The following is a 26,519-nucleotide window of genomic DNA, read 5'->3' on the forward strand; positions in this document are numbered from 1 at the left end:
TACTAAAAATACAAAAAATTAGCCGAACATGGTGGCGGGCGCCTGTAGTCCCAGCTACTTGGGAGGCTGAGGCAGGAGAATGGCGTGAACCCGGCAGGTGGAGCTTGCAGTGAGCCCAGATCACGCCACTGCACTCTGCACTCCAGCCTGGCGGACAGAGCAAGACTCTGTCTCAAAAAAAAAAAAAAAAAAAAAAAAAATGATCAACTCTGATCATACACCAGCATGGTAAAATGGAAAGAAAATGGGCTTTGGAGCTACTTACAGGAGTTTAAATCCTGATCCTGACTATTAGTACCAGAATTGGTCTTGACTGAGTTTTCAACCTTTCTTAGCCTTGCTTTCCACATGTGTAAATGGAGACAATAAGTTCCTAACAGAGTTGCTGTGAAGATTAATGTAATAAAACACGTAGAACAATTCCTAAACATTTATATCAGAAGGTTTAAGAAGTAAAGAGGTACTATGTATATAGATTTTGATTAAAGAAGAAATGGAAATCCTAAGTAAGGAACTGGCAAAAGATTTTATCTAAGTATTTGGCCTTACTAGTTCTGAGAAAATGATTTGATGGTATAAGAAAAAAATGAAAAAGCAAGTTTAGAAATCACCATACATTCTTATATATCCCTAGGAACCTTAGCTAACTCATGAATATCTTTTTTTTTTTTTTTTAACAAAAGTGGCAAAGACTGGCCAAAATACTAATATCTTGGATACAGGCTAGGCACAGTGTGGCTCACACCTGTAATCCCAGCACTTTAGGAGGCCAAGGCAGATGGATCACTTGAGTTCAGGAGTTTGAGACCAGCCTGGGCAACATGGTGAAACCCCGTCTCTATACAAAATATACCAAAAGATTAGCCAGGCCTGGTGGCACGTGCCTACAGTCCCAGCTACTTGGGAGGCTGAGCTGGGAAGATCACTTGAGCCTGGGAGTTCAAGGCTGCAGTGAGCTAGATCATGCCACTGCACTCCAGCCTGGGTTACAAAAGAAGATCCTGTTTTTTAAAAAATGAAATAAAATAAAATCTTAAATACCAAAACAAAATTTCTGTTAATGCAATCAATTTTATGAAATGCACATTTGTGAAAAATAAAAACTGATGCTCAAATCTTACTTTTCAGTTCCCTGATTTTTTTTCCTTTAAAGAATTTTTTATCTAGGGCACTCTGTTGGTAGACTTGAGAGTCACTGGACCTACAAAATTTGTATGTAAAATTCTTTTTATGTGCCTATTATGCGTTTTTTTCTGGGGAGTTTCCCTAGCTTTCAACAGCTTCAAAAAGGAGTATATGAACTCCAAAAAGATTCAGAACTACTGCTTTCAATACACACCTCCACCCATTCAGTTTTCAAATCAAAATACACCGTTCCTTGGGTCACTCACAAAAATAAACCCTGAAAATCGTCAGAGAAACTTAAGTGAGACTTATACCAAGAGCCATCAGGGAGCAAGGGAGCTCACTTAGGTTTCACTTCTTTATTAGTAAGACCAAGTTTCAGATTGACTATAATTCCAAAAACCTCTTTTAAAAAAAGACAGGAAAAAACTTCCAGTGTCATATTCTAAACAGACTTGCTAATATTTATCTGGTTCAACTATAGAAGGAATGCTATACATTCCATGACTTACTACAAAGTGGGAAATTCCTTCATTCTTCAGAGAATGAAATAAGGTCAGTAAAAACCCCAGGATGTCTGATTTGAAAAAGGGCCCTCCTTCCTCAAGAATTAAGAGGTCTTCACAGTCATAAAAATGTTATATAATTTTTTACAAGAAGGCTACTATACCAGACTCAAATTTGGTGTGGCCCAATACTTTGTATAATTCTGAAGACATAAATTAATGCAAAATATAAATTCTTCAATAAGGAGAAACTTTCAGCAGTACAGACTTCAGGTTCAAAGTATGGGTTTGGGAGTCAAACAGACTTGGGTTTGAATACCAATTGTGCTGTTTAATGGATGAGCCCTTAAGTAAATTACTTTATCTCATTAAATCTCAATTTTCTAATCCATAAAATGGGGTTATCATCGGCTAATGGAGTTGTTGTGAAAATTAAAATGAGAGGAAGCTCTAGAACATGGTAACTACTCAATAAATGGTAGCTATTTGTGCTATAGTATTTGTATCAATTGGGCAAACAAGTTGGTAGTATTTTCACCTCCTTGATGATACAAACCTTTTCTACCAGCAATTTCCCTTGCCTTTCAATTCTGTCTTTGTAACATAATCTAGCTGAAATTCATTTGAAAATAAATAATTAAGCTCTCAACCAATGATAATGGGGTTCACAGATAGCCAGCTTCACAAGACCACTGGATCAGTGAAGCACTAATTCTCTTATCACACAAAAGTACTGACTGCCCAGTAGGATCTACCAATATATACTGCTTTTATAAAGAAAGGCAGCAGCTTAAATACATCATCAAAAATGTCTAACACATATGCGATTAAGTAAATACAACAAAATGTAATTATAGAATCTAGGTGATAGGTATACAGGTATTCACTGTACGATCCTCTCAATTTTTCTGTAGGTTTGAAACTTTTCATAATAAAATGAAGGAAAAAATTAAGGGGGCCAAAAATTCCAACAATCCACAAATAAGATGAAAATTTGCTTTAGTTACACAGATGATATCTAATTTATTTTATGTCTTTGGCATTGTAAAGATACACTCGATAATTTTAATAAAATACTTACTTTTACATAAGACCAACATTTGGCCCCAATAGAGAGAGGCCTTAAGCTAGCTAATGGGAATGGCTTCAAATAAGACTTCTATTCAACCAAAGTTGGCCAGCTAGGGAAACTGCAAAGCTAACATAAACATTTCCAAAAGCAGGAGAAAAAGCTCTAGTCAGGATTTGTATACCACTTGTGAAGGAAGCTATATACAATGAAAACTAGGTATAAATGGAAATATGACAAACCCAATCACTATATATACCACAGCAAAAAGCCATTCTACATAGTAAGCAAAATACTATTTTGACCCTCTGTGACATGCACGAAAGTAATAAAAAAGTAATTAGTCTCTCAGAGGCAGCCCATTAAAAATGGATAATAAATTCCTATAACTGCAAGTGCTAAGACATACATTTCAATTTTGTAGATGGCTATATGCCTACACAATGGCTACATGTCTATAAGAATGGCTAAAATAGAGTGGCAATACCAAGTTTTGCCAAAGATGTGGAAGAAGTGCCATTCTTATATACAGCTGATAAGTGCATAAAATAAAAACAATCTAGCAGTTTCTCATAATGTTAATCATACATTTACTACAAGACCCAGCAATTCCACTCCTAGGTATTATCCAAGAGAAAAAAAAAAACACACACACACACATCTACACAAACAACTGTAGTTGAATGTTCACTGCAGCTTTATTCAAAATAGTACAAAACTAAAAACAACCCAATGTCTATCAAAAAGCAAATGGATAAACAAGTTGTGGCATATTCATAAAGTGGAGTATCACAGCAATAAAAGGAAAAAGGAATAAAAAGGAAAAACTACTCATCCCCAACAACATAGATAAATCTCAAAAATACACTCAGGGGGAGGAAAGTGAGACAGAAAAGAATCCGACTCATTTGACTCCACTTATTTGAAGTTCTGGAATAGACAAAACTATTCTTTAGTGGTAGAAATCAAATCACTTGTTGTCTGGAGGGGAGGGGATAGTACTGAATGCAAAGGGGCACAAAGAAACTTTCTTACGTGTCACGCCTGTAATCCCAGCACTGTGGGAGGCAGAGGCAGGGGGGATCACTTGAGCTCAGGAGTTTGAGACCAGCCTGGGCAACAAGGCGAAACCCCGTCTCTACAAAAAATACAAAAAATTAGCTGGGCATCCTGGAGCAGGCCTGCAGTCCTGGCTACTTGGGGACTGAGGTAGGAGGATTGCTTGTACCTGGGAGTCAAGGCTGTAGTGAGCCAAGATCTCACCGCCGCACTCCAGCCTAGGTGACAAAGTGAGACTCTGTGTCAGGAAAAAAAAAAAAAGTGATGGAACTGTCTATATCTTGACTGGGGTGGTGGTTAAATGGATGTATACTTTTGCCAAAACTCAAACTCTACGCTTCATATGTGTGCATTTAACTGTATGTTAATTAAGCCTCAGTAAAGTTTATTGGCCGAGCGTGGTGGCTCAAGCCTGTAATCCCAGTACTTTGGGAGGCCGAGGAGGGCAGATCACGAGGTCAGGAGATCAAGACCATCCTGGCTAACACTGTGAAACCCCATCTCTACTAAAAATACAAAAAAATTAGCCAGGCGTAGTGGCGGGCGCCTGTAGTCCCAGCTACTAGGGAGGCTGAGGCAGGAGAATGGCGTGAACCCGGGAGGTGGAGCTTGCAGTGAGCCGAGACTGTGCCACTGCACTCCAGCCTGGGTGACAGAGCCAGACTCCGTCTCAAAAAAAATAAAAAATAAAAATAAAAATTATTATATAATATCCACATCTGTAAGTGTGAAATAGGAGTCCACCATCTGGGTGAAAAGCATAACCCCTATTCTACTTTTAGATTACTCTGAATGTTTTGCTATTGTGAATAAATTTGTTAAATATCTAGTGGATGAATCTGTACATATCTGCAGCATAAAACTGCTTAAATAAAATATATGCTTTTTCCTTCACCTCCCATGTCTTGTGGAAAATAAGCTAAACTTTGGCTATTTCCAAGTCTTACAAGGTTATTTCATGGAGGTAATGAAAAGAAAATTAAGCCACAGCTAGTTTACCTCTACTTCTGCTTTGACTTTTTTGTCTTAATCTCCTATAAACAATAGGACACATATTTCAAACCTAGTATAGTTAAAAACCTCAGCAACGTGGCCAGGTGCGGTGGCTCATGCCTGTAATCCCAGCACTTTGGGAGGCTGAGGTGAGCAGATCACAAGGGCAGGAGTTCAAGACCAGCCTGGCCAACATGGTGAAACCCCGTCTCTACTAAAAATACAAAAATTAGCCGGGCGTGGTGGCGCATGCCTGTAATCCCAGCTACTTGGAAGGCTAAGGCAGGAGAATCACTTGAAACTGGAAGGCAGACATTGCAGTGAGCCGAGATCGCACCACTGCACTCCAGCCTGGGCAACAAGAGCAAAACTCCATCTCAAAAAAAAAAAAACAACCTCCGCAACAAATTATAAAGTTAAGTCAGATAACAGCAGCATCTCTCAAGTTTATCAAAGCCATAATGTAAGGGACAAAAGTTAAATTCATCAAACACTGCAAAAATACCATTATAGTGCATTACAAATATAATTCAGATTCTTTTTCTTAGGAGGCCTAGATTTCACTTGTTAGATTTTTAAGGGTCAGGCACAGTGGCTAACAACTATAATCCCAACACTTTGGGAGGCCGCAGTGGGAGGATCACTTGAGCCCAGGAGTTCAAGACAGCCTGAGCAACATGGTGGGACTCTGCCTTTACAAAAAATATTTTAAAAATTAGCTGGGCCTGGTGGTGCACACGTATTGTCCCAGCTACCTGAGAGGATTGCTTGAACCCAGGAGGCAGAGGTGGCAGTGAGCTGAGATTGCGCCACCGCACTCCAGCCTGGGTGACAGAGGAGATCCTGTCTCAAGGAAAAAAAAAATTTAAGCATTTAAGATTGTAAAGCATTTTCTTCTGACCAAGTATTTGAAAAGTAATTTGTTCAGCCAAATAATATCCAACATTAGAGAAACCTGTAAAGACACTGAGGTACATCAAACATATGGACTATAAACATCTTAAAAATATTTATGAAAACTATATGGAAACATGGAAAAGTTCTTATGTTAAATGCAAAAACGAAGATTACAAATTGTTTCTATTTTAGCCCATAAGGCACATTATGTAAAATACAAAAATAGTTGAGTTAGGGTGACTGGAACTATGTTTAAAACTTTAACACAGCTATTATATCATCTCCTCAATTATACAGAGCTTTGTAAATGAACTCCCTACCTTCTCCACAACATATCTTCTTAAAAATTAGGAGATCTCTGAAGTTGAAGGAAAAAAGACCCCTGGCATATGAGAAGAGAGACATTTCCTTTGACTTTTCACTGGTTCACTGCTGAGTTGTTCAGTACAACTGTACTAGAAACTACACTGTAAAGACAAGGAACTACTCTACCAAAATGTAAAGGTCTGTCCTTTCTAATTTTTGCAGTTAAATCATCTGACTGGTTCAGTTTGTCTCCTTTTCATCTCCGACTCTGCCTCCTTGCTATCTTACTTAGGCAAACAAGTGGAAGAATATTCTTTTTTTTGAGACGGAGTCTCGCTCTGTCGCCCAGGCTAGAGTGCAGTGGCACGATCTCGGCTCACTGCCAGCTCTGCCTCCCGGGTTCACGCCATTCTCCCTCCTCAGCCTCCCAAGTAGCTGGAATTACAGGTGCCTGCCACCACACCCAGCTAATTTTTTGTACTTTTAGTAGAGACGGGGTTTCGCCGTGTTAGCCAGGATGGTCTCGATCTCCTGACCTCGTGATCCACCCACCTCGGCCTCCCAAAGTGCTGGGATTACAGGTGTGAGCCACCGTGCCCGGCCAAAGAATATTCTTACTGACTAATTATATAAGCAATCATACCATACTTTGCCCTTAAACTCTTGAGATATAAGATTAGACATGTGTAAGCAATGAATGCAGCCAAAATAGTTGTGAAGCTTGAACAGATTTAAACAAAATTTTCATTCTGGATCACTAAATATCAAAGACATTTGGAATGTTGTTTTAGAAATAATAATATTTTGCCCCTCACATCTTAGAGCATCTTATTTATTGATGGATGATAAAAGCACAACAAGAGAAAGTAAATGGCCAAAGTTTTCCAAAATGCTTGCATTTTCTAATAAATAGTAAAATCTGGTCAACAACTTTTAAAATAAAAAATTATTATCTTAATTATTTTTAATATCAACTTTTATCATCTAGAATATGAGATGGTTTTATAAATAGGTAAAATCCTTTAGAAAGTAATTTCACTAGCAATATGCATCTAAAGATATAAAAATGGTCATAATATTTTAACTAATAATTGTATTACTGAGAATTTATCCTAAGGCAATGACCAAAATATGAGCTTCGTAAGGGCAAAAATTTTACAATGGTATGCAGAACACTCTCAAGCATTTCTTCTAAGAATAAATGAAATAATCCCAAACACAAAAAAGTTTCTTTTTTTTTTTTTTTTTTGAGACAAAGTCTCACTCTGTCGCCCAGGCTGGAGTGCAGTGGTGCGATCTCGGCTCACTACAACCTTCGCCTCCCGGGTTCAAGCGATTCTCCTGCCTCAGCCTCCTGAGTAGCTGGGATTACAGGTGCAGGCCACCACGCCCTGCTAATTTTTGTATTTTCAGTAGAGACAGGGCTTCACCACGTTGATCAGGCTGGCCTCACAAAAAAAAAATATATATATATATATGGAACAGTGGCCGGGCACATTGGCTCACGCCTGTAATCCCAGCACTTTGGGAGGCTGAGGCAGGCAGATCACCTGAGGTCAGGAGTTCAAGGCCAGCCTGGCCAACATGGTAAAACCCCGTCTCTACCAAAAATACAAAAAATTAGCCGGGCATGGTGGGACGCACATGTAGACCCTCAGGAGGCTGAGGCAGGAGAATCGCTTGAACCCAGGAAGCAGAGGTTGCAGTGAGCTGAGATTGCCCCACTGCACTCCAGCCTGGTCAACACAGTGAGACTCTGTCTCGAAAAAAAAAATTATATATATACACATATATACACACACATATATACAAACATATATATACGTATACATGTACATATATGGGTATATATACGTATACATGTATATATACGTATATATATACGTATATATACATGTGTATATATGTGCATGTATATATATGGAACACTTCACGAATTTACGTATGATCCTTCCACAGGGGCCATGCTAATCTTCTCTGTATCGTTCTAATTTTACTATATGGGCTGCTGAAGCAAGCGCCTAAACACAAAAAAGCTAAGCACAAACATATCCATTATTATTTAGGTTGTTTCCAAATTTGTTTTTATAAAAAGTCAATAGGGGGATGAAAATCTAAGAAAATTGTAGTACAATAATTTAATAAACTAGAAAGCAATCATGTAAAATTGTAAACATGAAGAACAAAATAATCTAGAAATGTTTGAGCCAATGCTGCCTAAAAGTGGATTACAAAAATACAAATCTACAAAACTTCTAAAAGATAACATAGGAGAAAACCTAGGGGTTGGCAATGAGATCTCAGCTACAACACCAAAAAGCATGATCCATGAAGGAAAAAAATTGCTAAGTTGAACTTTATTAAAATTGAAAACTTCTGCTCTGCAAGAGACACTGTTAAGAGAATGAAAAAACAAAACAGACTAGGAGAAAATATTTGCGAAACACATATCTGATAAAACACTTGTATCCAAAATATACAAAGAGCTATTAAAACTCAACAATAAGAAAACAAACAACCCAATTTAAAAATGGGCAAAATATCTGGACAGATACCTCACCAAGGAAGATATACAGATGGCAAATAAGCATATAAGATGCTCAATATCATTCATCATCAGGGAACTGCAAATGAAAACAAGATACCACTACACGCCTATTAGAATGCCTAAAATCAAAAAAACTGATAATACCAAATACCAAATGCTGGTGAGGATGTGGAGCAACAGCAATCCTCATTCACTGCTGGTGGGAATACAAAATGATAGTCATTTTGGAAGACAGTTTGGCAGCTTTTTACAGTCTTACCATAAGATCCAGCAATCACATTCCCAGGTATTTACCCAACTGAGCTGAAAACTTACTTCTACACAAAAACCTGCACGTAAATAAATGTTTATGGCAGCTTTATTCATAATTGCCAAAAAACTGTAAGTAACCAAGATGTCCTTCAATAGATGAATAAACAATCTGTGGAAGAGCCATACAGTTGAGTATTATGCCTCTAAAAGAAGAAATGAGCTATTAAGCCATGAAAAGGTCGGACGCAGTGGCTCATGCCTGCAATCCCAGTACTTAGGGAGGCCAAGATGGGTGTTTCACCTGAGGTCAGGAGTTTGACACCAGCCTGGCCAATACGGTAAAATCCCATCACTACTAAAAATACAAAAATTAGCTGGGCATGGTGGCGGGCGCCTGTAATCCCAGCTACTCAAGAGGCTGCGGCAGGAGAATCGCTTGAACCTAGGAGGTGTAGGTTGCTAGGTTGCAGTGAGCCAAGAGTGCACCACTGCACTCCAGCCTGGGCGACAGAGTGAAATTCCATCTAAAAAAAAAAAAAAAAAACAGTCATGAAAAGACATGCAGGAACCTTAAGTCCATGTTGCTAAGGGAAAGAAGCCAGTCTGAAAGGCTACTATATATTATTCCAATTATATGACATTCCAGAAAAGGCAAAGATCAGTGGTTACCAGGGGCCTGTGGAGAAGACAAGGATGAATTAGCGAAGCACAGGGAAATTTTAGGGTAGTGAAATTATTCTGTACGATACTGTAATGGTGCATATATGACATAATGCATGTCAAAATCTATAGAACTTTATAGAACAAAGAGTGAACCTTGGCCAGGCGCAGTGGCTTACACCTGTAATCCTAGCACTCTGGGAAGCCAAAGGGGGTGGACTGTTTGAGCCCAGGAGTTCGAGACCAGCCTGGGCATCATGGCGAAACCCCATCTCTATTTAAAAAAACAAAAACAAAAAACACCAAGAACAGTGTGAACCTTAATATATGCAAATATTTTAAAAATCAGTTAGTAGGTTGAAATAATCCCAGACTGTGACAAGAGAACCTAACTGTATTTCAAAGGTATTTTTAAAAACCTTACTAAAGTGAGTAGAGGAAAAGTTATGGATCTAAGTGACTGTAAAGGAAAAGAGTCCATAAGACTAAACGCAAAAAGGACTACCAATAAGTACTGTACTTTAGTCAATAAAGTTGTTTTCCACGAGGGTACTCGTTAACAATTCTGATACTGCTAAACAAGTGTATTGGAAATTGAACAATTAAGTAAATGGGTGGCAGATGGGAAAAGCCAAGTTTCTCACTGTGGAATGGAAACTCACGGAGGATCAGCAAGGGGAGGAGGCTAGAATAATCCATGTGGTAATGCAGTAGAGATGAAGAATCAGAACTCATGTTTAATTTAATATAATACAGAGGGTTACATAGAGAAGTATTTATAGATATGTATATACACAAGAGTTAATATACACACACAAATTTCTTTGCTGTCAGCCGAAATGGCCTAAAAGAAACCACACCCTAATGCCCAGAATGCCCAGATCTTGGTCTGTAAAACCAATAAAGGAACCAGGGACCTTTAAATAAATGGTTGATTCTAGGACTACAGCAGGAAATATACAAGATGAGCCTGGAGCACTTTACAGTATTAGAAAACAAAACAAAACAAAAACTATCTTGTCTCTCTTCAGTCATGATTTAGTGTAACCACTGCCCAGCCTTAGCAACTGCCTAAATACAAGTGAGCAGAAAACAACAACCTCAAAGTTATAGGGTCCCAAAATTTCAATCAATTTAAGTTTTCTCTTCTTCATTTTACATTTATTTATTTATTTATTTATTTAGACGGAGTCTTGCTCTGTCACCCAGGCTGGAGTGCAGTGGCACGATCTTGGCTCACTGCAACCTCTGCCTCCCAAGTTCAAGTGATTCTCCTGCCTCAGCCTCCCAAGTAGCTGGGACTACAGGGGCGCGCCACCACACCCAGCTAATTTTTTGCATTTTCAGTAGAGACAGGTTTCACCATGCTGGCCAGGATGGTCTTGATCTCTTGAATCTCATGATAAAACAGTATTCTCTTCCTGATTTTTAAAACCATTATCATAAAACATTCTTTTAATGCAATAATTCTGACAAATTATTCTTTTTTAGAAAGAGACAGTATAAAAGTGTCTTGGCTCAAAATAAGTCCAAAAATAAAAACAAGCCAAAAAAACCTTCATTTAATTCTAATTAGGTCTCATCTTTGGCAAATGTAGGGAAAAACAAAAAAAAAAGTTAATCACATACAGACCAAATTGAACAAATTTCCAAGATTTTATAGAGAGAGCTTTACTTCTCAAATCCTTTGGTACCTTTTTTTAAGTATGAAAAGTAAGATTCAATCTTTTTTTATTTTTTTATTTTTTTGAGATGGAGTCTCGCTCTGTCGCCCAGGGTGGAGTGCAGTGGCGCCATCTCGGCTCACTGCAAGCTACACCTCCTGAGTTCACGCCATTCTCCTGCCTCAGCCTCCAGAGTAGCTGGGATTACAGGTGTGGGCCATTGTGCCCGGCCCAATCTTTTATTTTTATTTTATTTTATTTTTGTGACACAGTCTCACTCTTGCCCAAGCTCTGGAATGCAGTGGTCTGATCTCGGCTCACTACAACCTCTGCCTCCCAGGCTCAAGCAATTCTCCTGCCTCAGCCTCCCGAGTAGCAGGGATTACAGGTGTATGCCACCACACCCAGCTTTTTTTTTTTGGACACAGAGTCTTGCTCTGTTGCCAGAATAGAGTGCACTGGTGTGGTCTCGAATCACTGCAACTTCCACCGCCCCGGTTCAAGTGATTCTCCCGCTAATTTTTGTGTTTTTAGTAGAGATGGGGTTTCACCATGTTGGTCAGGCTGGTCTTGAACTCATGAGCTCAAGTGATCTGCCCCTTCGGCCTCCCATAGTGCTCAGATTACAGGCATGAGCCACCGCACCTGGCCAGATTCAACCTTTATATCAATATTTTTTTATTTATCTTTTTTTTTTTTTGAGACAGAGTCTTGCTCTGTCACCCAGGCCGGAGTGCAGTGGCGTGATCTCAGCTCACTGCAATCTCCATCTCCTTGGTTCAAGCAATTCTCCTGCCTCAGCCTCCCCAGTAGTTAGGATTACAGGTGCATGCCACCACACCTGACTAATTTTTGTATTTTTAGTGAAGACGGGGTTTCACCATGTTGGCCAGGCTAGTCTCGAACCCCTGACCTCAAGTGATCTGCCGCTTCGGCCTCCCAAAGTACTGGGATTACAGGCGTCAGCCACAGCGCCTGGCCTACACCAGTATTTTTAAAGCACCTACGTCCAAAAATTTAACACTGAGCAAAAGCGCGTATTAATAACAATAAAGTTTGCCCCTGGCAAAGCTGAGAAACTGAGAAGTATGTTAATTGGCATCTGGTCTTCCCAAAAAGGAAAAAAAAGAATAAATAACTTGTCAAATAAGTTGCTTACCATCACTGGGACTTTTTACCTTTGACTGGGTGTTCTATTTACAAAGAATGCTGCCTGAGGCAGAAGAAGTACAAATAAGACTCATCTGTTCTTCAACCTTAATACCTCCAGCCAGAAGTAACAAGAGTTTATTACTGGGGAAGAAAGAATTACAGATTCCTCAAACCTTCTAACTCCAAGGCAATCAGTATACAAATATAATCAGGTAGATTTATTTCCAAATAAATGAATCATACTTGTCATTCAGAGAAAAAAGTATAATAAGGCTTAAGGATTTAAGATATTTAAAAAATAAATATAAAAATATAATCAAGCTGGCCGGGCGTGGTGGCTCATGTCTGTAATCCCAGCATTTTGGGAGGCCGAGGTAGGTGTATCACCTGAGATCAGGGGTTCGAGACCAACCTGATCAATATGGTGAAACCCCATCTCTATCAAAAATACAAAAATTAGCCGGGCGTAGTGGCAGATGCCTATAGTCCCTGCTACTTGGGAGGCTGAGACCAGAGAATTGCTTGAACCCAGAAGATGGAGGTTGCAATGAGCCAAGATCATGCCATTGCACTCCAGCCTGGGCGACAGAGCAAGACTCCGTCGCCAAAAAAAACAAAACAAAACAAAACAAAAAAACATATATATATATATATAAAATCAAGCTATTCAGAAAAAAAAAAGCTCATTTATTATCTGATCATTACCTGAAAAGCCAATGTAACCACTTGTCACCAAGAATAAAAACAAATCTGTCCATTTCACTCTTAGTAGAATACAAAATTCTAGTTTTAGAATTTTAGGCCAGGTGAGGTGGCTCACTCCTGTAATCCCAACACTTTGGGAGGCCAAGGCAGGAGGATGGCTTGAGCCCAGGAGTTTGAGACCAGTCTGGGGAACATAGCAAGACCCTAACTTTACAAAAAAATTTTTAAAAATTAGCTGTGTATGGTGGCACACACCCATAGTCCCAGCTACTCAGGAGGCTGAGGCAGAAGGATCACTTGAGCCCAGGAGATCAATAGCTGCAGTGAGTTATGATTGTGCCACTGCACTCCAGCATGGGTGAAAGAGTGATACCTTGTCTCTAAAATAAATAAATAAATAAATTTTTAAAAAATGTAAGCACAATGTCTTTATCACATGTGAGAGGCTAAAGAATTACCAGCGAGGTCTTAAAGTAAGTTCTGATGCTCCAAAAATATACAACACTGATTTATTTTGTCTGGATAGGATTTTTTTTTCATTTTTATCTTTAAAAACTTGATCAATATACAGCAACCCTATAGTTCTATCCTATCATAAAGTAGACATGACAATGGGTTACTTCTTTGTACTGGAAGACAATAAATGTTAGAAATGGGAAAGGGTCAGGTGCAGTGGCTCATGCTTATAATCCCAGCACTTTGGGAGGCCGAGGCGGGAGGATCATTTGAATCCACAAGTTCAAGACCAGTCTGGGCAACAAAGTGGGACCTTGTCTCTACAAAAAAAATATAAAAATTAGGTTAGGAGTGGTGGCTCATGCCTGTAATCTCAGCATTTTGGGAGGCCAAGGCGGGCAGATCACTGAGGTCAGGAGTTCAAGACCAGACTGGCCAACATGGTGAAACCCCATCTCTATTAAAAAATACTGGGCGCGGTGGCTCACGCCTGTAATCCCAGCACTTTGGGAGGCCAAGGTGGGCGGATCACGAGATCAGAAGATAGAGACCATCCTGGCTAACAAGGTGAAACCCCGTCTCTACTAAAAATACAAAAAATTAGCCAAGTATGGTGGCCCGCACCTGTAGTCCCAGCTACTCAGGAGGCTGAGTCAGGAGAATCACTTGAACCTGGGAGGCAGAATTGCAGTAAGCCAAAATCGTGCCACTGCACTCCAGCCTGGGCGACAGCGAGACTCCATCTCAAAAAAAAAAAAAAAAAAAAAATATATATATATATATATATATATATATTAGGCGGGTATGGTGGCATGCGCCTGTAATCCCAGCTACTTGGGAGGCTGAGGCAGGGTAATCACTTGGACCTGGGAGGTGGAGGTTGCAGTGAGCTGAGATCATACCACTGCACTCCAGCCTGGGCGACAGGGCAAGACTGTTTCAAAAAAAATAAGTAAATAAAATAAACAAATAATATAAAAATTAGCCAGGTGTAGTAGCACATGCATGTGGTCCCAGCTACTTGGGAGGCTGAGATGGGAGAATCCCTTGAGTCCAGGAGGTCGTAGCTTCAGTAAGCTGTGATCGCACCACTACACTCCAGGCTGGGCAAGAAAAATAAATTAAATTTAAATTTTAAAAAAAAGAAATGGGAAAGAAAGTTGCTAATAGCCATGATGATTTTCCTAAAGTAACTCATTTTCCTCCTACACATTTCTGAGGATCCCCCACTCAGTTGTTCACCACCAAAACACAACTAGTCCTAAATCATTTCCCAACACCAACTCAGTGTTTGAGAGCTGCTACATTTTGAATCATTGTCAACATGGCCAATTTAAATGCTACCCCCAGATGATTTTAACTTGGTATACTGACCACAGTGAAAGTTAATTAAAGAATAAAATATACTTGTTTTATCAATAACCTTGGTTTGCAAGTCAAGTAAATCATCAAAGGAAAAAAAATTTTGATATTTCTGAAGTTCTATTACACTACTATTTCTGAATTACTACATAATGTAATTAAAAACATTATCCCTCATGTGATCTGGTAAATTTGTTCTGGGGCCGCAACCTGAACCCTGAATCTCAACCACCCATTTCCTATATATTCAATTAATCCCAAGTGGTCCTGTACATGAATGTGAACAGATAGTGTAATCTATCATGACAACTGAAAAAAACAGCTGAAATACCTTCATTTATGAAAGATAGTCTTTACAAATTAGCAACAAGATATACTTTTGAAGGGATATGACCCCTTGACGATCAAATACCATCTTTTAATCCAAATTAAATTTGAGCAATTTATTTTGGAAATGAAAAACACAGACTACAATTTCTGTAAGTCTGTAGTCCATTCCAACATACTGAAAGAGAAGAAAGGTACAGTCGGACCTTTTCTAAATGAGGAATATAAAAGATAACTGGGTAGGACAGGGAAATCTAAAATAATCTACTAGCACATAACTCACAAACGAAACTTCAGTGTCACATTTCCTTGACACAAAACCTCAGGTAGAGAGAACAAAACTCATTGCTGTTTCCAAGTAAAGACAGGCAGGAACAAACGTTCTAGATGATTAAACTGATCAGCAAAATAAGTAGAAAAAGTTTCCAAAATTCTCAGAGGCCATCATGTTTTCCAAGATCTCCAAATACTCATTTAATCAATCTCCCAATTTTTAAAACATAATAAATAAATATAAATAAAACTAGATCAACACATAGATATAAAAGTACTGTGGTATTTGCGGGTGGAAGAGACAACCTTCCTAGTTAATAATCTTATTGAAAGTTCTTTAAGAGTAATCAGCCTCTTGAAAGCAGCTGGGAGAGCATGCACCAGAGCAGCTGACTCTCTGCAGACTGCCTGTACTTTTCCAGAGGGAAGTAAGCTAATTCCTTGTGTATCAGGCCTGTAGAAAACATAGGCCTATCATTCTGGTCTTGCTCTGAGGTTTGACACAAGAATCTAAAAAGTTTCAGATAGCTTAAGCAAAAACAGACCATTTCTTAAAAGATGTTTTCGTATCAGTGGAAGTTCACTGAGGAAGTACACATAAGAGTACTCAAATACAACTCCTTATTCAGCAACTCAATACCTTGCAGAAAGGCACATTTCCTCAATTATGAGAACCTTATTTAGTTGGCAGGGAGCAATAAATAATAAACAAGAGACTACACACATACTACCTAGCATTTGACTAATACCATACCACAAAATTTAACCCTGGAGTACGAATATTATGAAAGAAAGCAACAATTCACTTTGTGATCACCACCAGGTCTTAAACTTATTTGAAGGAGCTTCACATGAATTTTCATTTTGAAGGTAGGTATTAGTGTAAACTTTAGTACCACATTAAGTTTCCCCCCCTGTCTTCAGTCCACTCAGCTCCCAACATGCTGTATGCCAAAATAAAAGATTTAAATTAAAAGAAGCATCTTCGGCCAGGTGCAGTGGCTTATGCCTGTAATCCCAGTACTTTGGGAGGCCGAGGTGGGTGGATTACGAGGTCATGAGTTCAAGACCAGCCTGGCCAGCATGGTGAAACCCGGTCTCTACTAAAAATACAAACAATTCAGCTGGGCATGGTGGTGCACACCTGTAATCCCAGCTACTCAGGAGGCTAAGGCAGGAGAACTGCTTGAACCTGGGAGGCTGAGGTTGCAGTGAGCCGAGATCGTGCCACTGCTCTCCAGCCTAGGCGACAGAGCAAGACTCTGTCACAAAAAAAAAAAAAAAGCATCTTCAAATCAGAGGAACAGACTTGGAGGAAAGTAGAGCTAGAAAACAACAGGCTTGTAGCACACAAGGATGAAAGTTATCAATTGTAAACACAATAGTAAGTATAGTCATTTAAAACAGAAGAGAAAGAGAAAGGATAACTGAGAAGCTGGATTCGATTGTGAAATAAAATACAAACACAAGTTAAAGGCAACCAGCTCCTCACCAGCTGTTCCCAGTTCTGGGTGTCAGAGCTTAGTTGTTCTTAGTTCCCTTCTTTATATAGTACAAGACAGTCCAAGAGACTAGATGGCTCTGAAATTACTCTAATAGTGATTTTCCTCTTTCGCCTTGGAAAAGTTATTCAACTTCTTCTGGTAAATGATTATATAAAACTGAATTCACAGGAAGTCCTGGGTATTAATGCACACACAGCTATATTCTGAGCTCATAGAGAGAAAAAAATCCAAACTTCTTGGGATTACATTCAAAGCCATCTTTTTAAAATCTTACTGCAACCTTCCTTTCCAGTTTCTATCATCACAAATGTCTACAGACAAACAGCAACTTTAAGCCCCTTGCTAGCCTAAGAGCTTTTCACATTTTCCCCTCTTTGGTCACAGTTTTCCTCAACCTATAAAATCCTTGCCCCTTCTCTGAAGTTTTATTTGTTCTTCAATCCAGTTTAAAAGCCTTGTATGAGCTGTCTCCCCACCAGTCTTCTTAGGCATATTCACTCCTGCCTCTATACTTCGATTGTGCTTTTCATTTATCTCTATTACCTCGTTTAGCTTTACACACCGTAAATTGTTTACCTTCCCTACTGCAGTGTAAGCTTCTCAAAGGCAGGGATGCAGAGACCCTGTGACTCATACAAGCCAAGCAGTTCTTTATATACAGTGTGTGCTTACTTGTGGAACCAAACTGAGTATGAAGTAATATTTAGCATGCCAATATCAGGAAAAGTGATGCCCTAAATTACTGTTTTTCAGACAGTGGATCACAACCTAATGAACTGTGAAATTAATGTACCAGGCCACCACCAGCACTCAAAAAAACAGAACAAAGAAACTCAAAATATGAACAAACTAAAAAATACCAGAGTGGGCCCGGCACAGTGGCTCACACCTGTAATCTCAGCACTTTGGAAGCCGAGGCAAGCGGATCACTTCAGCCCAGGAATCTCAGACCAGCCTGGGCAACATGGTGAAACCCTGTCTCTACAAAAAATACAAAAAATTAGCTGGGCATGGTGGCATGCGCCTATGGTCCCAGCTTTCTGGAAGGCTAAGGTAAGAGGAAAAAAGAAACCAAAAAAACTGTATTTACTGGTATCATGCACTCTGGTGTATGGTTTTGTTTTATTTTTGAGACAGGGTTTCTGTCTCCCAGGCTTGAGGTCAGTGATGTGATCATGGCTCACTGCAGCCTCAACATCCCAGGCTCAAGCAATCCTCCCACCTCAGCCTCCTGAGTAGCTGGGACTATAGGCATGCGCCACCACACGTGGCTAACTTTTGTATTTTTTGCAGAGATGAGGTTTCACCATGTTGCCCAGGCTGGTTTCGAACTCCTGAGCTCAAGTGATCCGCCCACCTCGGCTTCCCAAAGTGCTGGGATTACAGGCGTGAGCCACTGTGCCTGGCCAGCAAATATAATTTTTGTGAAGCTTATTTCAGGTGTTTTTTTTTTTTTGCATATATATTAGGTTATAATGTAAAATGTATCTCTTACTATGAGCTGCAATTTTTTAAAAGATATTTTAAAACTTCCTAAAATTTTTTTCCAAATGTGGGCTGAACTGTACCAACCCATCCATGGGCTCTTACTGGATTGCCCAAGAAGCACAGAAAACATCTGTATAGCTGAGGTGGAAGAAAAGAATGAACCTAAATGGCTCTAACCTAAACCACCACAATATCCTTTTGTCAGCAATGCCATCATCTAATGAATGAACTTGCCAAAGATTATGCTCAAAAAGCATTTTGAGCAGTGATCATAAATTGTTAAGTGTCTGCTTGTCAATTAAGTCTCTTTGCTTATCTACAAGGTCATAAGAATTATTCCCAATGGGACTTACCTAGAAAAATAATGATCTTTGAGAGCATGGTAACAGTCCCTCATCTGAAAAAAACTGGTCAGTGGTGGACGGAAAAAGAACTGTTCTTCACAATAAGTTAAAAGACCCAGACAAATCGTTATGCTACTAATAAAATATATTTTCCTGGTTACAGCAATTTGTGGAAGTGATTTCTGAGGGGAAGGTAATGCTATTTTCAAATTTAGTTTTATTTGTTTGCAACCTCAACTACCTGTGAAATTAAAAGGAATTTAAAAATGATCGTTCTGCTGTCTTCACTGATAACCAACAGGGTAAAGATAGCAATAATAAAGGCAAAGAATGCCTGCTTTAGTCCCCTGTCTCTCATCCAATTTAACAATGGGTAACAGTGAGTAAATAAAGATATAAAATAGTTACATTTCACAATAGTAGAACCAAAGTTCAACCACTATCGACGTTTATACGAATGTAACTGAATTTTAAGCAGCCAGGTGCTCAAGCCTGTAATGCCAGCAGTTTAGGAGGCCAAAGTGGGCAGATCACTTGAGGCCAGGGGTTCAAGACCACACTGGGCAACACAGCAACCCCATCTCTACAAAAAAAAAAAGTACAAAAAAATTAGCCAGGTGTGGTAGTGCATGCCTGTAGTGCCAGCTACTCGGAAGGCTGAGGTGGGAGGATCACTTGAGCCCAGAATTCGAGGACAGCCTGGGCAACATAGTGAGACTCGTATCTCTTTAAAAGGAAAAAAAAAAAAAAACAGCTCTAAAAAGAGAAAATATTCAAGATCTAGAATCCAAAGATCTGGATTTAATTCTGGTTGCCATTCATTGGTACAACACTCAGTTTCCATTTCCTATCTTATAAAATAGGGATAATACTCATATATTCATTTGGCAAGTATTTATTGAAGAATACTTTCCATGTGCCACCAGACATTTGGCTAGGGATACAACAAATACATAGTATTTGATGTAGTCCCTGCCCTTGATGAGCTTATAATCTTCCTATCTCACAGGACTGTGTGAAGATCAGATGTAAAAACACTACAAACTGACTGGGCGCAGTAGCTCATGCCTGTAATCCCAGCACTTTGGGAGGCCGAGGCGGGCTGATCACCTGAGGTGGGGAGTTTGAGACCAGCCTGGCCTGACCAACATGGAGAAACTCCGTCTCTACTAAAAATACAAAAATTAGATGGGCGTGGTGGCACATGCCTGTAATCCCAGCTGCTTGGGAAGCTGAGGCAGGGGAATCGCTTGAACCCGGGAGGCGGAGGTTGCAGTGAGCCGAGATCGCACCACTGCACTCCAGCCTGGGCAACAAGAGTGAAACGCTGTCTCTAAATAAATAAATAAATAAATAAATAAAACTACAAACTATAACACACTATACATGCTGCAAAGCAGTAAAATGATTATTATAACTATTAACTTGTGCTGCCTCTTAACCATCCATCTTTATTTCAAGAGCTTAGCAAGATCTAATAAATAAAGTATAGACGATCAGATAGAACAGTTAGTATTTAACTGATTTTCCACTTAGGTTGGAATTCGAGAGCCTAACAATTCACTATTTGTTGGTATAACCTTAGCTCATTACTCTCAATATAATCATGAAGATAAAATGAACTGAGAATCCAAGGCCTACAACCTACTGCATCACCCTGGGCATGTAACTGAGTATGTGCGTTGCATTACCCACACCTGGCAAAGGAGTAAAAAAATAAAGATTTCTAGGCCCTATGAAAGATCTACTGAATCATAACCCTTAAAAGGTGAGCCTGAGAATCTGTACTTTAGATAAGCACACCCAAGTGCTTCTCATGTACCCTAAAGCCTGAGAACTGCTGCCAAATTTCCTTTGATCAATAACCATGATTTCATTATTTCAAACTACCAAAATCTACCTAGAAAATATCAGCCAAATAGAATTCAGTTGCAATTGAGAAAGCGGCTTTTGAGACAGTACTTAGTCTGTGTTACATGACTCACACTTAACTCATAAAAATACTTCTTGTGGCACCAGCCTCTTTAATTCATTTTCAAGCTCTCACATAAAATGAAGTTAAAAAACTGACTTTCAAAAAACAAATTGATATACACAGTTTTATTTTATCTTATGACTTTAATGAGGGAAAGCTGATGGGTCTATTATCTGGTGGCTATCAAAGAGGAAAGCATATATACTGACTAGCATAAATATATCACGATTTTGAATGCTTGCAAGCCAATCTTAGTGGTCCATGCTTAAACTAATCCTTCAAAAATACAGACAGTTTTATATCCATATCCACCGCACACTAAAACCTTCCAGCAGCGTCTCTCGAGAAATCAATCAAGAGTCCTTGGAACTACTTTAACCTTAAGAAAATTAACCTGAAATCAAATGTTACTTCACATACTATATAATTAGTGCAAAGACATATTTATTTTGGTTCTGTTTGTTGAAAGCATTCTTTACTCATTAGCCTCCAGGTACATACACATCAAAGGGAAAACACTCAGTATATGTTACACTGGGAAAAATTACAAGGTGGAAACCAGCGTTGCTAGTCAAAAAAACTTTCCATCTGCAGTAAAATTTAGAGCCCAGAGGGCTTGTTCATACTGCAGTACCAAGCCCTGTTAGAATCTAGACAGTTTTGAAAGGAGAAAAGGCAAACTGAACCATATGGGCTCCAATTTAGTTTCAGGACTAAAGATTAGGACAGAGCCTTAGTAAGCCGACTTTAAAAGAAACAAAGAAACTGAAGCTCTTGTGTCCAAGTTTGTATGCCCTTAAATTTCAAAGTTACTCTGTTCTTTCACACCTCTGTCAGTTGTCCAAACAACTGAAAAATACGAAAATTGCTACAAAAACAATTTGTAAACACAATAGAAGAATCTAAAATAGGGAAAAGTCTTAAATAGCAATTATCAAGGTCCATACATTCACCTATGACTTGATACAAACTATATCCACACAATGATAATCCACCTATCCCTAATTCTGACCCCACCTGGCTCTTCAGCAACATGCAAAGCTTTCCTGGCACAACAGAGGTAAACTTTAAGAACTTGGAGGACAGACAAAAGCTCTAAGGAGTATTGCCTAAAAAATGCTTTAGGAAAATTAGCATCAACCTAACCAAGATCGAGACAAGTAGCGGGCACAGATATCCCTCAAGAACCACATCTATTTGGTTGCTGATTTCCCCTCTCACTTGAAACCCTAAAGAGAAGGCGCAGACTATCGAAGAAAGGAAGAAAAAAAAAAAAGAAAAGAGAAAGACACTGTATAGTTGGGGTCTCAGAGAATGTACCACTAGCTTGGCTTTGGGCTGTAATTATCATTACTTCCCCTATAGTACCAAAGAAGGTTCAGAGAATTTGGAAATCAAAATACAGATAGTTGGAAGAGTGAGAAACCAACGCCAGGAAGATTTCTGATTATCACAACCTTCCAGAGAGGTCTTCTAGGCAGAGTATTCTTTTCCCCCGCCCATTAAAAGTGACAAAGTTCTCTACTTACCACAAAGGATGTGCCAAAAAGTAATGTTTTTTCTCTAGAAGGCAAAGATTTCCCAGCTTCCTAGTCTGGAACCTGAGCCTAAGGCACGTCCTTCTACCTTTCCTAGGGGATTATCTGAGGTCTCCTTTACAGTTTATATCTAGGCTCTTGGGCAGAAGCCACAATAAAGGCAAGAAGCCACTAACTATGTATGTTGGGATGTGTGTGTGTATCTGCAAAGATAGATCATATTAACTATAGTCTCCTACAGAATTATTCTTTTTGGTTTAGTTCCTTTAGATCCTGTGAAGAGTAAATAATGTAGAACTTCATCATAAATTTATAATTATAAATGCTTTAGTTTTAAATTTAAAAATAAGAAGCTGAGTCCAAAATTAACTTCCAAAGGGAAAGGAAAGTGACAATTCCGAGACCCTCTATTGGAAGAAAACATCAGCCACAAATTTTGAGTTATCTAGAAAGAAAATAATTAGGTGCCCAAGTATAAGAAATCTGAAAGTCATTATTGTAATCCCAGCACTTTGGGAGGCCGAGGCGGGCGGATCACCTGAGGTCAGGAGTTTCAGACCAGCCTGGCCAACATGGTGAAACACGTCTCTACTAAAAATACAAAATTAGCTGGTCATGATGACACATGCCTGTAATCCCAGCTACTCAGGAGGCTGAGGCAGGAGAATCGCTTGAACCCGGGAGGCGGAGGTTGCAGTGAACCGAGACCGCGCCACTGCACTCCAGCCTGGGCGACGATCAAAACTCCATCTCAAAAAAAAAAAAAAAAAAAAGAATATATTGTCAGAGAATACTAGGAATACTAGGAAACAGTATGTAGGACATTAATGAAACAAGAAAGCATCTATTTACAGAAAGGACAGAGGAAAGGTATACTGTCTCCAAACACTGGCCTAGGTGAGCAACTATTTCTTTTTTTTTTTTTTTTTCAATCAACTCTCCCAGGTTAAAACCAACTATTGCTTGAGGTGGAAGAGGTGAGGAAACAGAATGAGTGGACACCATAGAGTAAGAATGTCAAGGATAAGGGTAGATGGCACGAGATGAGTAAGAAGGAATGGATTTCTCTATAAGGCAGATTTTCAAAAAACTATCCCCTTTGCAAACCTACTGTTTTACAAGAGGCAACAGAAGGTTGCGGAAATTACAATTAAAATAAAATTTATAAAAAATGAGAACGATTTCAAGTGGGCAAATCGAAATATGGAGGGAGAGAGTAAAAGTGTAAAAAAGGAATGCACAACATAGATTCAGTAAGCAGAAACACAGCACTGAAGACTGCTGAGGAGAACGGAGACAACGCGAGCACACACCACCTGCAAGTCAACCGGCAATCACTATCCGAATTTCAATACGAAGTACAAAAAGGCAAATGTAACACCTAGATTAGGGTAATGGAGGAGGTGTGCACAGAGATTGCAAGACAAGGCAGCATCCCGCAAGAGCATGGAGGGATGTGGTGGGGGAGGCGTATGAAGGGGGAGGGACTGCAGCAGGGGAGAGAGGGTGGGCTGCAGCAGCAGAAGGCGCCTTAAAAAACAGAAGAAAGGAAAAGCAGCCTAGGGGAGGGAAAGACTAGGACAAAGTCAAGTGTGGGATCACAGGAGGATAGAGTAGAAGAGGCAGCAGAGACGGGCATGCCCTAAAAAAGCAAAGCGGTCAAAGACCCAAAAAGGGCTTGAAGTAGTTTTGAAGGAGGAGGAGTTACAAGGGGTCTACCATAAACCTGACTAGGAGGAGGCATGAGTATACAGCAGGAGTGAAGGCAGGAGGCCAGGGAAGGGATGCTCTCAGAGGGGTGTGCTGATGGAGACGCTAGATTCCAAATTAGGGTGTGATACGGGGCCAACCGAGAAGAGAAACTACAGTGTCAAATCCCACGCCCCCCACCGCAAAGGCATGCAAGGGTCAGAAAGCAAGGTAAACTCTTGGAGTAGAAATACAAAAAGGAGGGGGAGGAAAGGGGCACACGGTGGGATGGAAAAATTTAGGGGCAGCGTAACCATAAGGAGAGGGTAACTAAGGAAAGAAAAAGGAGACGAGCGGGGAGGGATGGTGTTTCCGGAGGAAAAGTAGGAGCAGACCAGAGGTCCTGCCTACTTGGTCTGGAGGGCAGAAGGGGCAGTCCACGGGGGCGGAGGGGAGTGGTGGAGAACGAAACTGCGATGCTGAAGATGAGAACTTGGGGAGGACACGGTACTGGCTGGATCAGAAAACGAAACGCCGTCAGTAAGGAGCAGATGAGGTTCCTTCTGAGCAAGACGAGGGGGAGTGAGGAGCAGAATGCAGCACGCCAAACGGGAAGGCAAAGGGGCGGAGAAGAGCCCAGAGTAATCGGGGCACAGGGAGGAGCACTGGGGGCGCAAGGGCATCAGCTGGAGACGACGGGGTGGGAGACCGGCGTCGCAGAAGCCCCGGGGCGGGTGGTGGGAGGGCAGCCCACAAGGAGGGGCCCGGCTGAGGAGGCCTGAGGGGCGGGGGTCCGGAGGCCGGCTCGGGGCTCGGGGGAGGTGCGGCCTGGGGGTGACAAGGGCAGCGAGGAGTGCAGGGGCAGGAGGGGCGCGGGGAGGATGGGGCGGCGGGTAGCCCCGATACTCACACCTCCAGGATGCGGTCCCCCTTGCGCACCCCGGCCCGATCGGCCGCCCCCCCGGGCAGCACGGCGCTCACATGCTGCAGCGGCGCGTACAGCTCCCCGTTGATGCTCCGCAGTTGCCCGCCCTCGCTCACTTGGCCCCGCACGTTGAAGCCGTAGCCGGACTCGGACTTGACGATGCGCACGACCCGCGGGCCGCCGCCTCCCCCGCCGCCGTTCCCGGCGCAGTGGAGCCCAGACCCCCCGCCGCCGCCGCCACCTCCGTTCCTGTGAGGGGCTGAGGGGTGAATCCCTTCCCCGTCCTCGTCCGCCATCTTGCGAGCAGGCGAGCCGTACCCCCGCCCCCTACGCCTCCAAGGCCTCCCGGCGCGTGCTCGCCCTGCCCGGCAGCCGCACGACCCCCGACGCGCGCGCCCGATCCGCCGGCCGCGGGACCGACTCGGCCACCGAGCTGCTGGCGCAGGGTGAAGAGGAGGCAGGGGGCGGGCGAAAAGCGGACAATCGGGCACCGTGGGGCCTCCTGGGAGATGTAGTTTATGGGCGGCGGGGGCGGGGAGCGGTCTGGGCCCGGGCCTGAGCCGAGGTTATAAGACACAGTTCGGAAGCAAGGCCTGCCGGGAGTTGTAGTTTATCTTTCATGCTGGGTTAGGAGTTTGATCTGCTGGGTGGGGAGAGTATAACCCAGCACCCAGCGTGGTAAAATGATTCAGTTCTTGATGCGGGCCAAGTTTTCGCCCCCCCACTTTCATTTCATAACCTCTAAAAAACAATAATGTTAGAATAACTTAACGTTTATGATTCAACACAGTCTTAAATTATATCAACTCATTTTTTGGCACAGTAACTTATATGTTGACCAGGGCCCAACAACCTGTGAGGCAACCGGATCACGATTAGCTTCCCTATTTTACGTTATTAGGAAACAACCTTAGAGTGCTCAAAGTCATCCAGCTACTAAGTATCAGGAACTAAGGCCCAGTTATTGTGCAACTTTCTTGTCCTGTATTGCAACTACAGTCATGTGCCACATAAGGACGTTTTGGTCTACAATGGACTGCAAACACGAGGGAGGCCCCCTAAGGTGATAATGGAGCTGAAAAATGTCTATCACCTAGTGACACAGTAGCCACCATAAGGTCATAGCACAAGCATTACTCACATGTTTGGGGTGATGCTGGTGTTAACAAACCTGCACTGCCAGTCATGTGAAAGTATAGCACATATGATTATGTACAGTACATAATACTTGATAATGGTAAGAACTATGTTACTAGTTTATGAATTCACTGTAGTTTTTATCACTATTTTAGAGTGTACTCCTTCTACTTTTTTTTTTAAGTTAACTGTAAAGCAGCCTCAGGCAGGTCCTTTAGAAGGTATTCTAGGTATTCTAAGTATTGTGATTTTTTTCCACGTATTCCAAGTATTGTGTTTTTTTGTTTTGTTTTGTTTTTTTGTTTTTTGTTTTTTAAGATGGAGTTTCGCTCTTATCGCCCAGGCTGGAATGCAATGGCATGATATCGGCTCACTGCAACCTCTGCCTCCCAGGTTCAAGTGATTCTCCTGCCTCAGCCTCCCAAATCCCTTGCAATTAAAGGCATGCGCCACCATGCCTGGCTAATTTTTTTGTATTTTTAGTAGAGACGGGTTTCACCATGTTGGCCAAGCTGGTCTCGAACTCCCGACCTCAGGTGATCCACCCACCTCAGCCTCCCAAAG

General features: G+C 41.0%; 1 protein-coding gene and 1 non-coding gene across 4 annotated transcripts in view; both read right to left on the reverse strand.

Annotated features, from left to right (window-relative positions):
* SNX27 (sorting nexin 27) overlaps window positions 1-25,330 on the reverse strand; it is an 88,478-nt gene extending 63,148 nt beyond the window's left edge. Inside the window, exon 1 of one of the 3 annotated variants that reach the window (XM_055359078.2) lies at window positions 24,804-25,330. In XM_055359078.2, the coding sequence (XP_055215053.1) occupies window positions 24,804-25,114 (311 nt within the window). In that variant the 5' untranslated portion in view covers window positions 25,115-25,330. The remainder of the gene's footprint in view (window positions 1-24,803) is intronic. The other 2 variants (XM_055359067.2, XM_055359096.2) reach the window with 2 other exon arrangements.
* LOC115932154 (U6 spliceosomal RNA) lies at window positions 7,870-7,976 on the reverse strand. The gene has a single exon (XR_004068477.1). It is a non-coding gene; the product is annotated as a U6 spliceosomal RNA (small nuclear RNA).
* Window positions 25,331-26,519: the final 1,189 nt, after the last annotated feature.

Source organism: Gorilla gorilla, chromosome 1 (assembly GCF_029281585.2).
Source record: "Gorilla gorilla gorilla isolate KB3781 chromosome 1, NHGRI_mGorGor1-v2.1_pri, whole genome shotgun sequence".
Taxonomy (NCBI): Eukaryota; Metazoa; Chordata; class Mammalia; order Primates; family Hominidae; genus Gorilla; species Gorilla gorilla.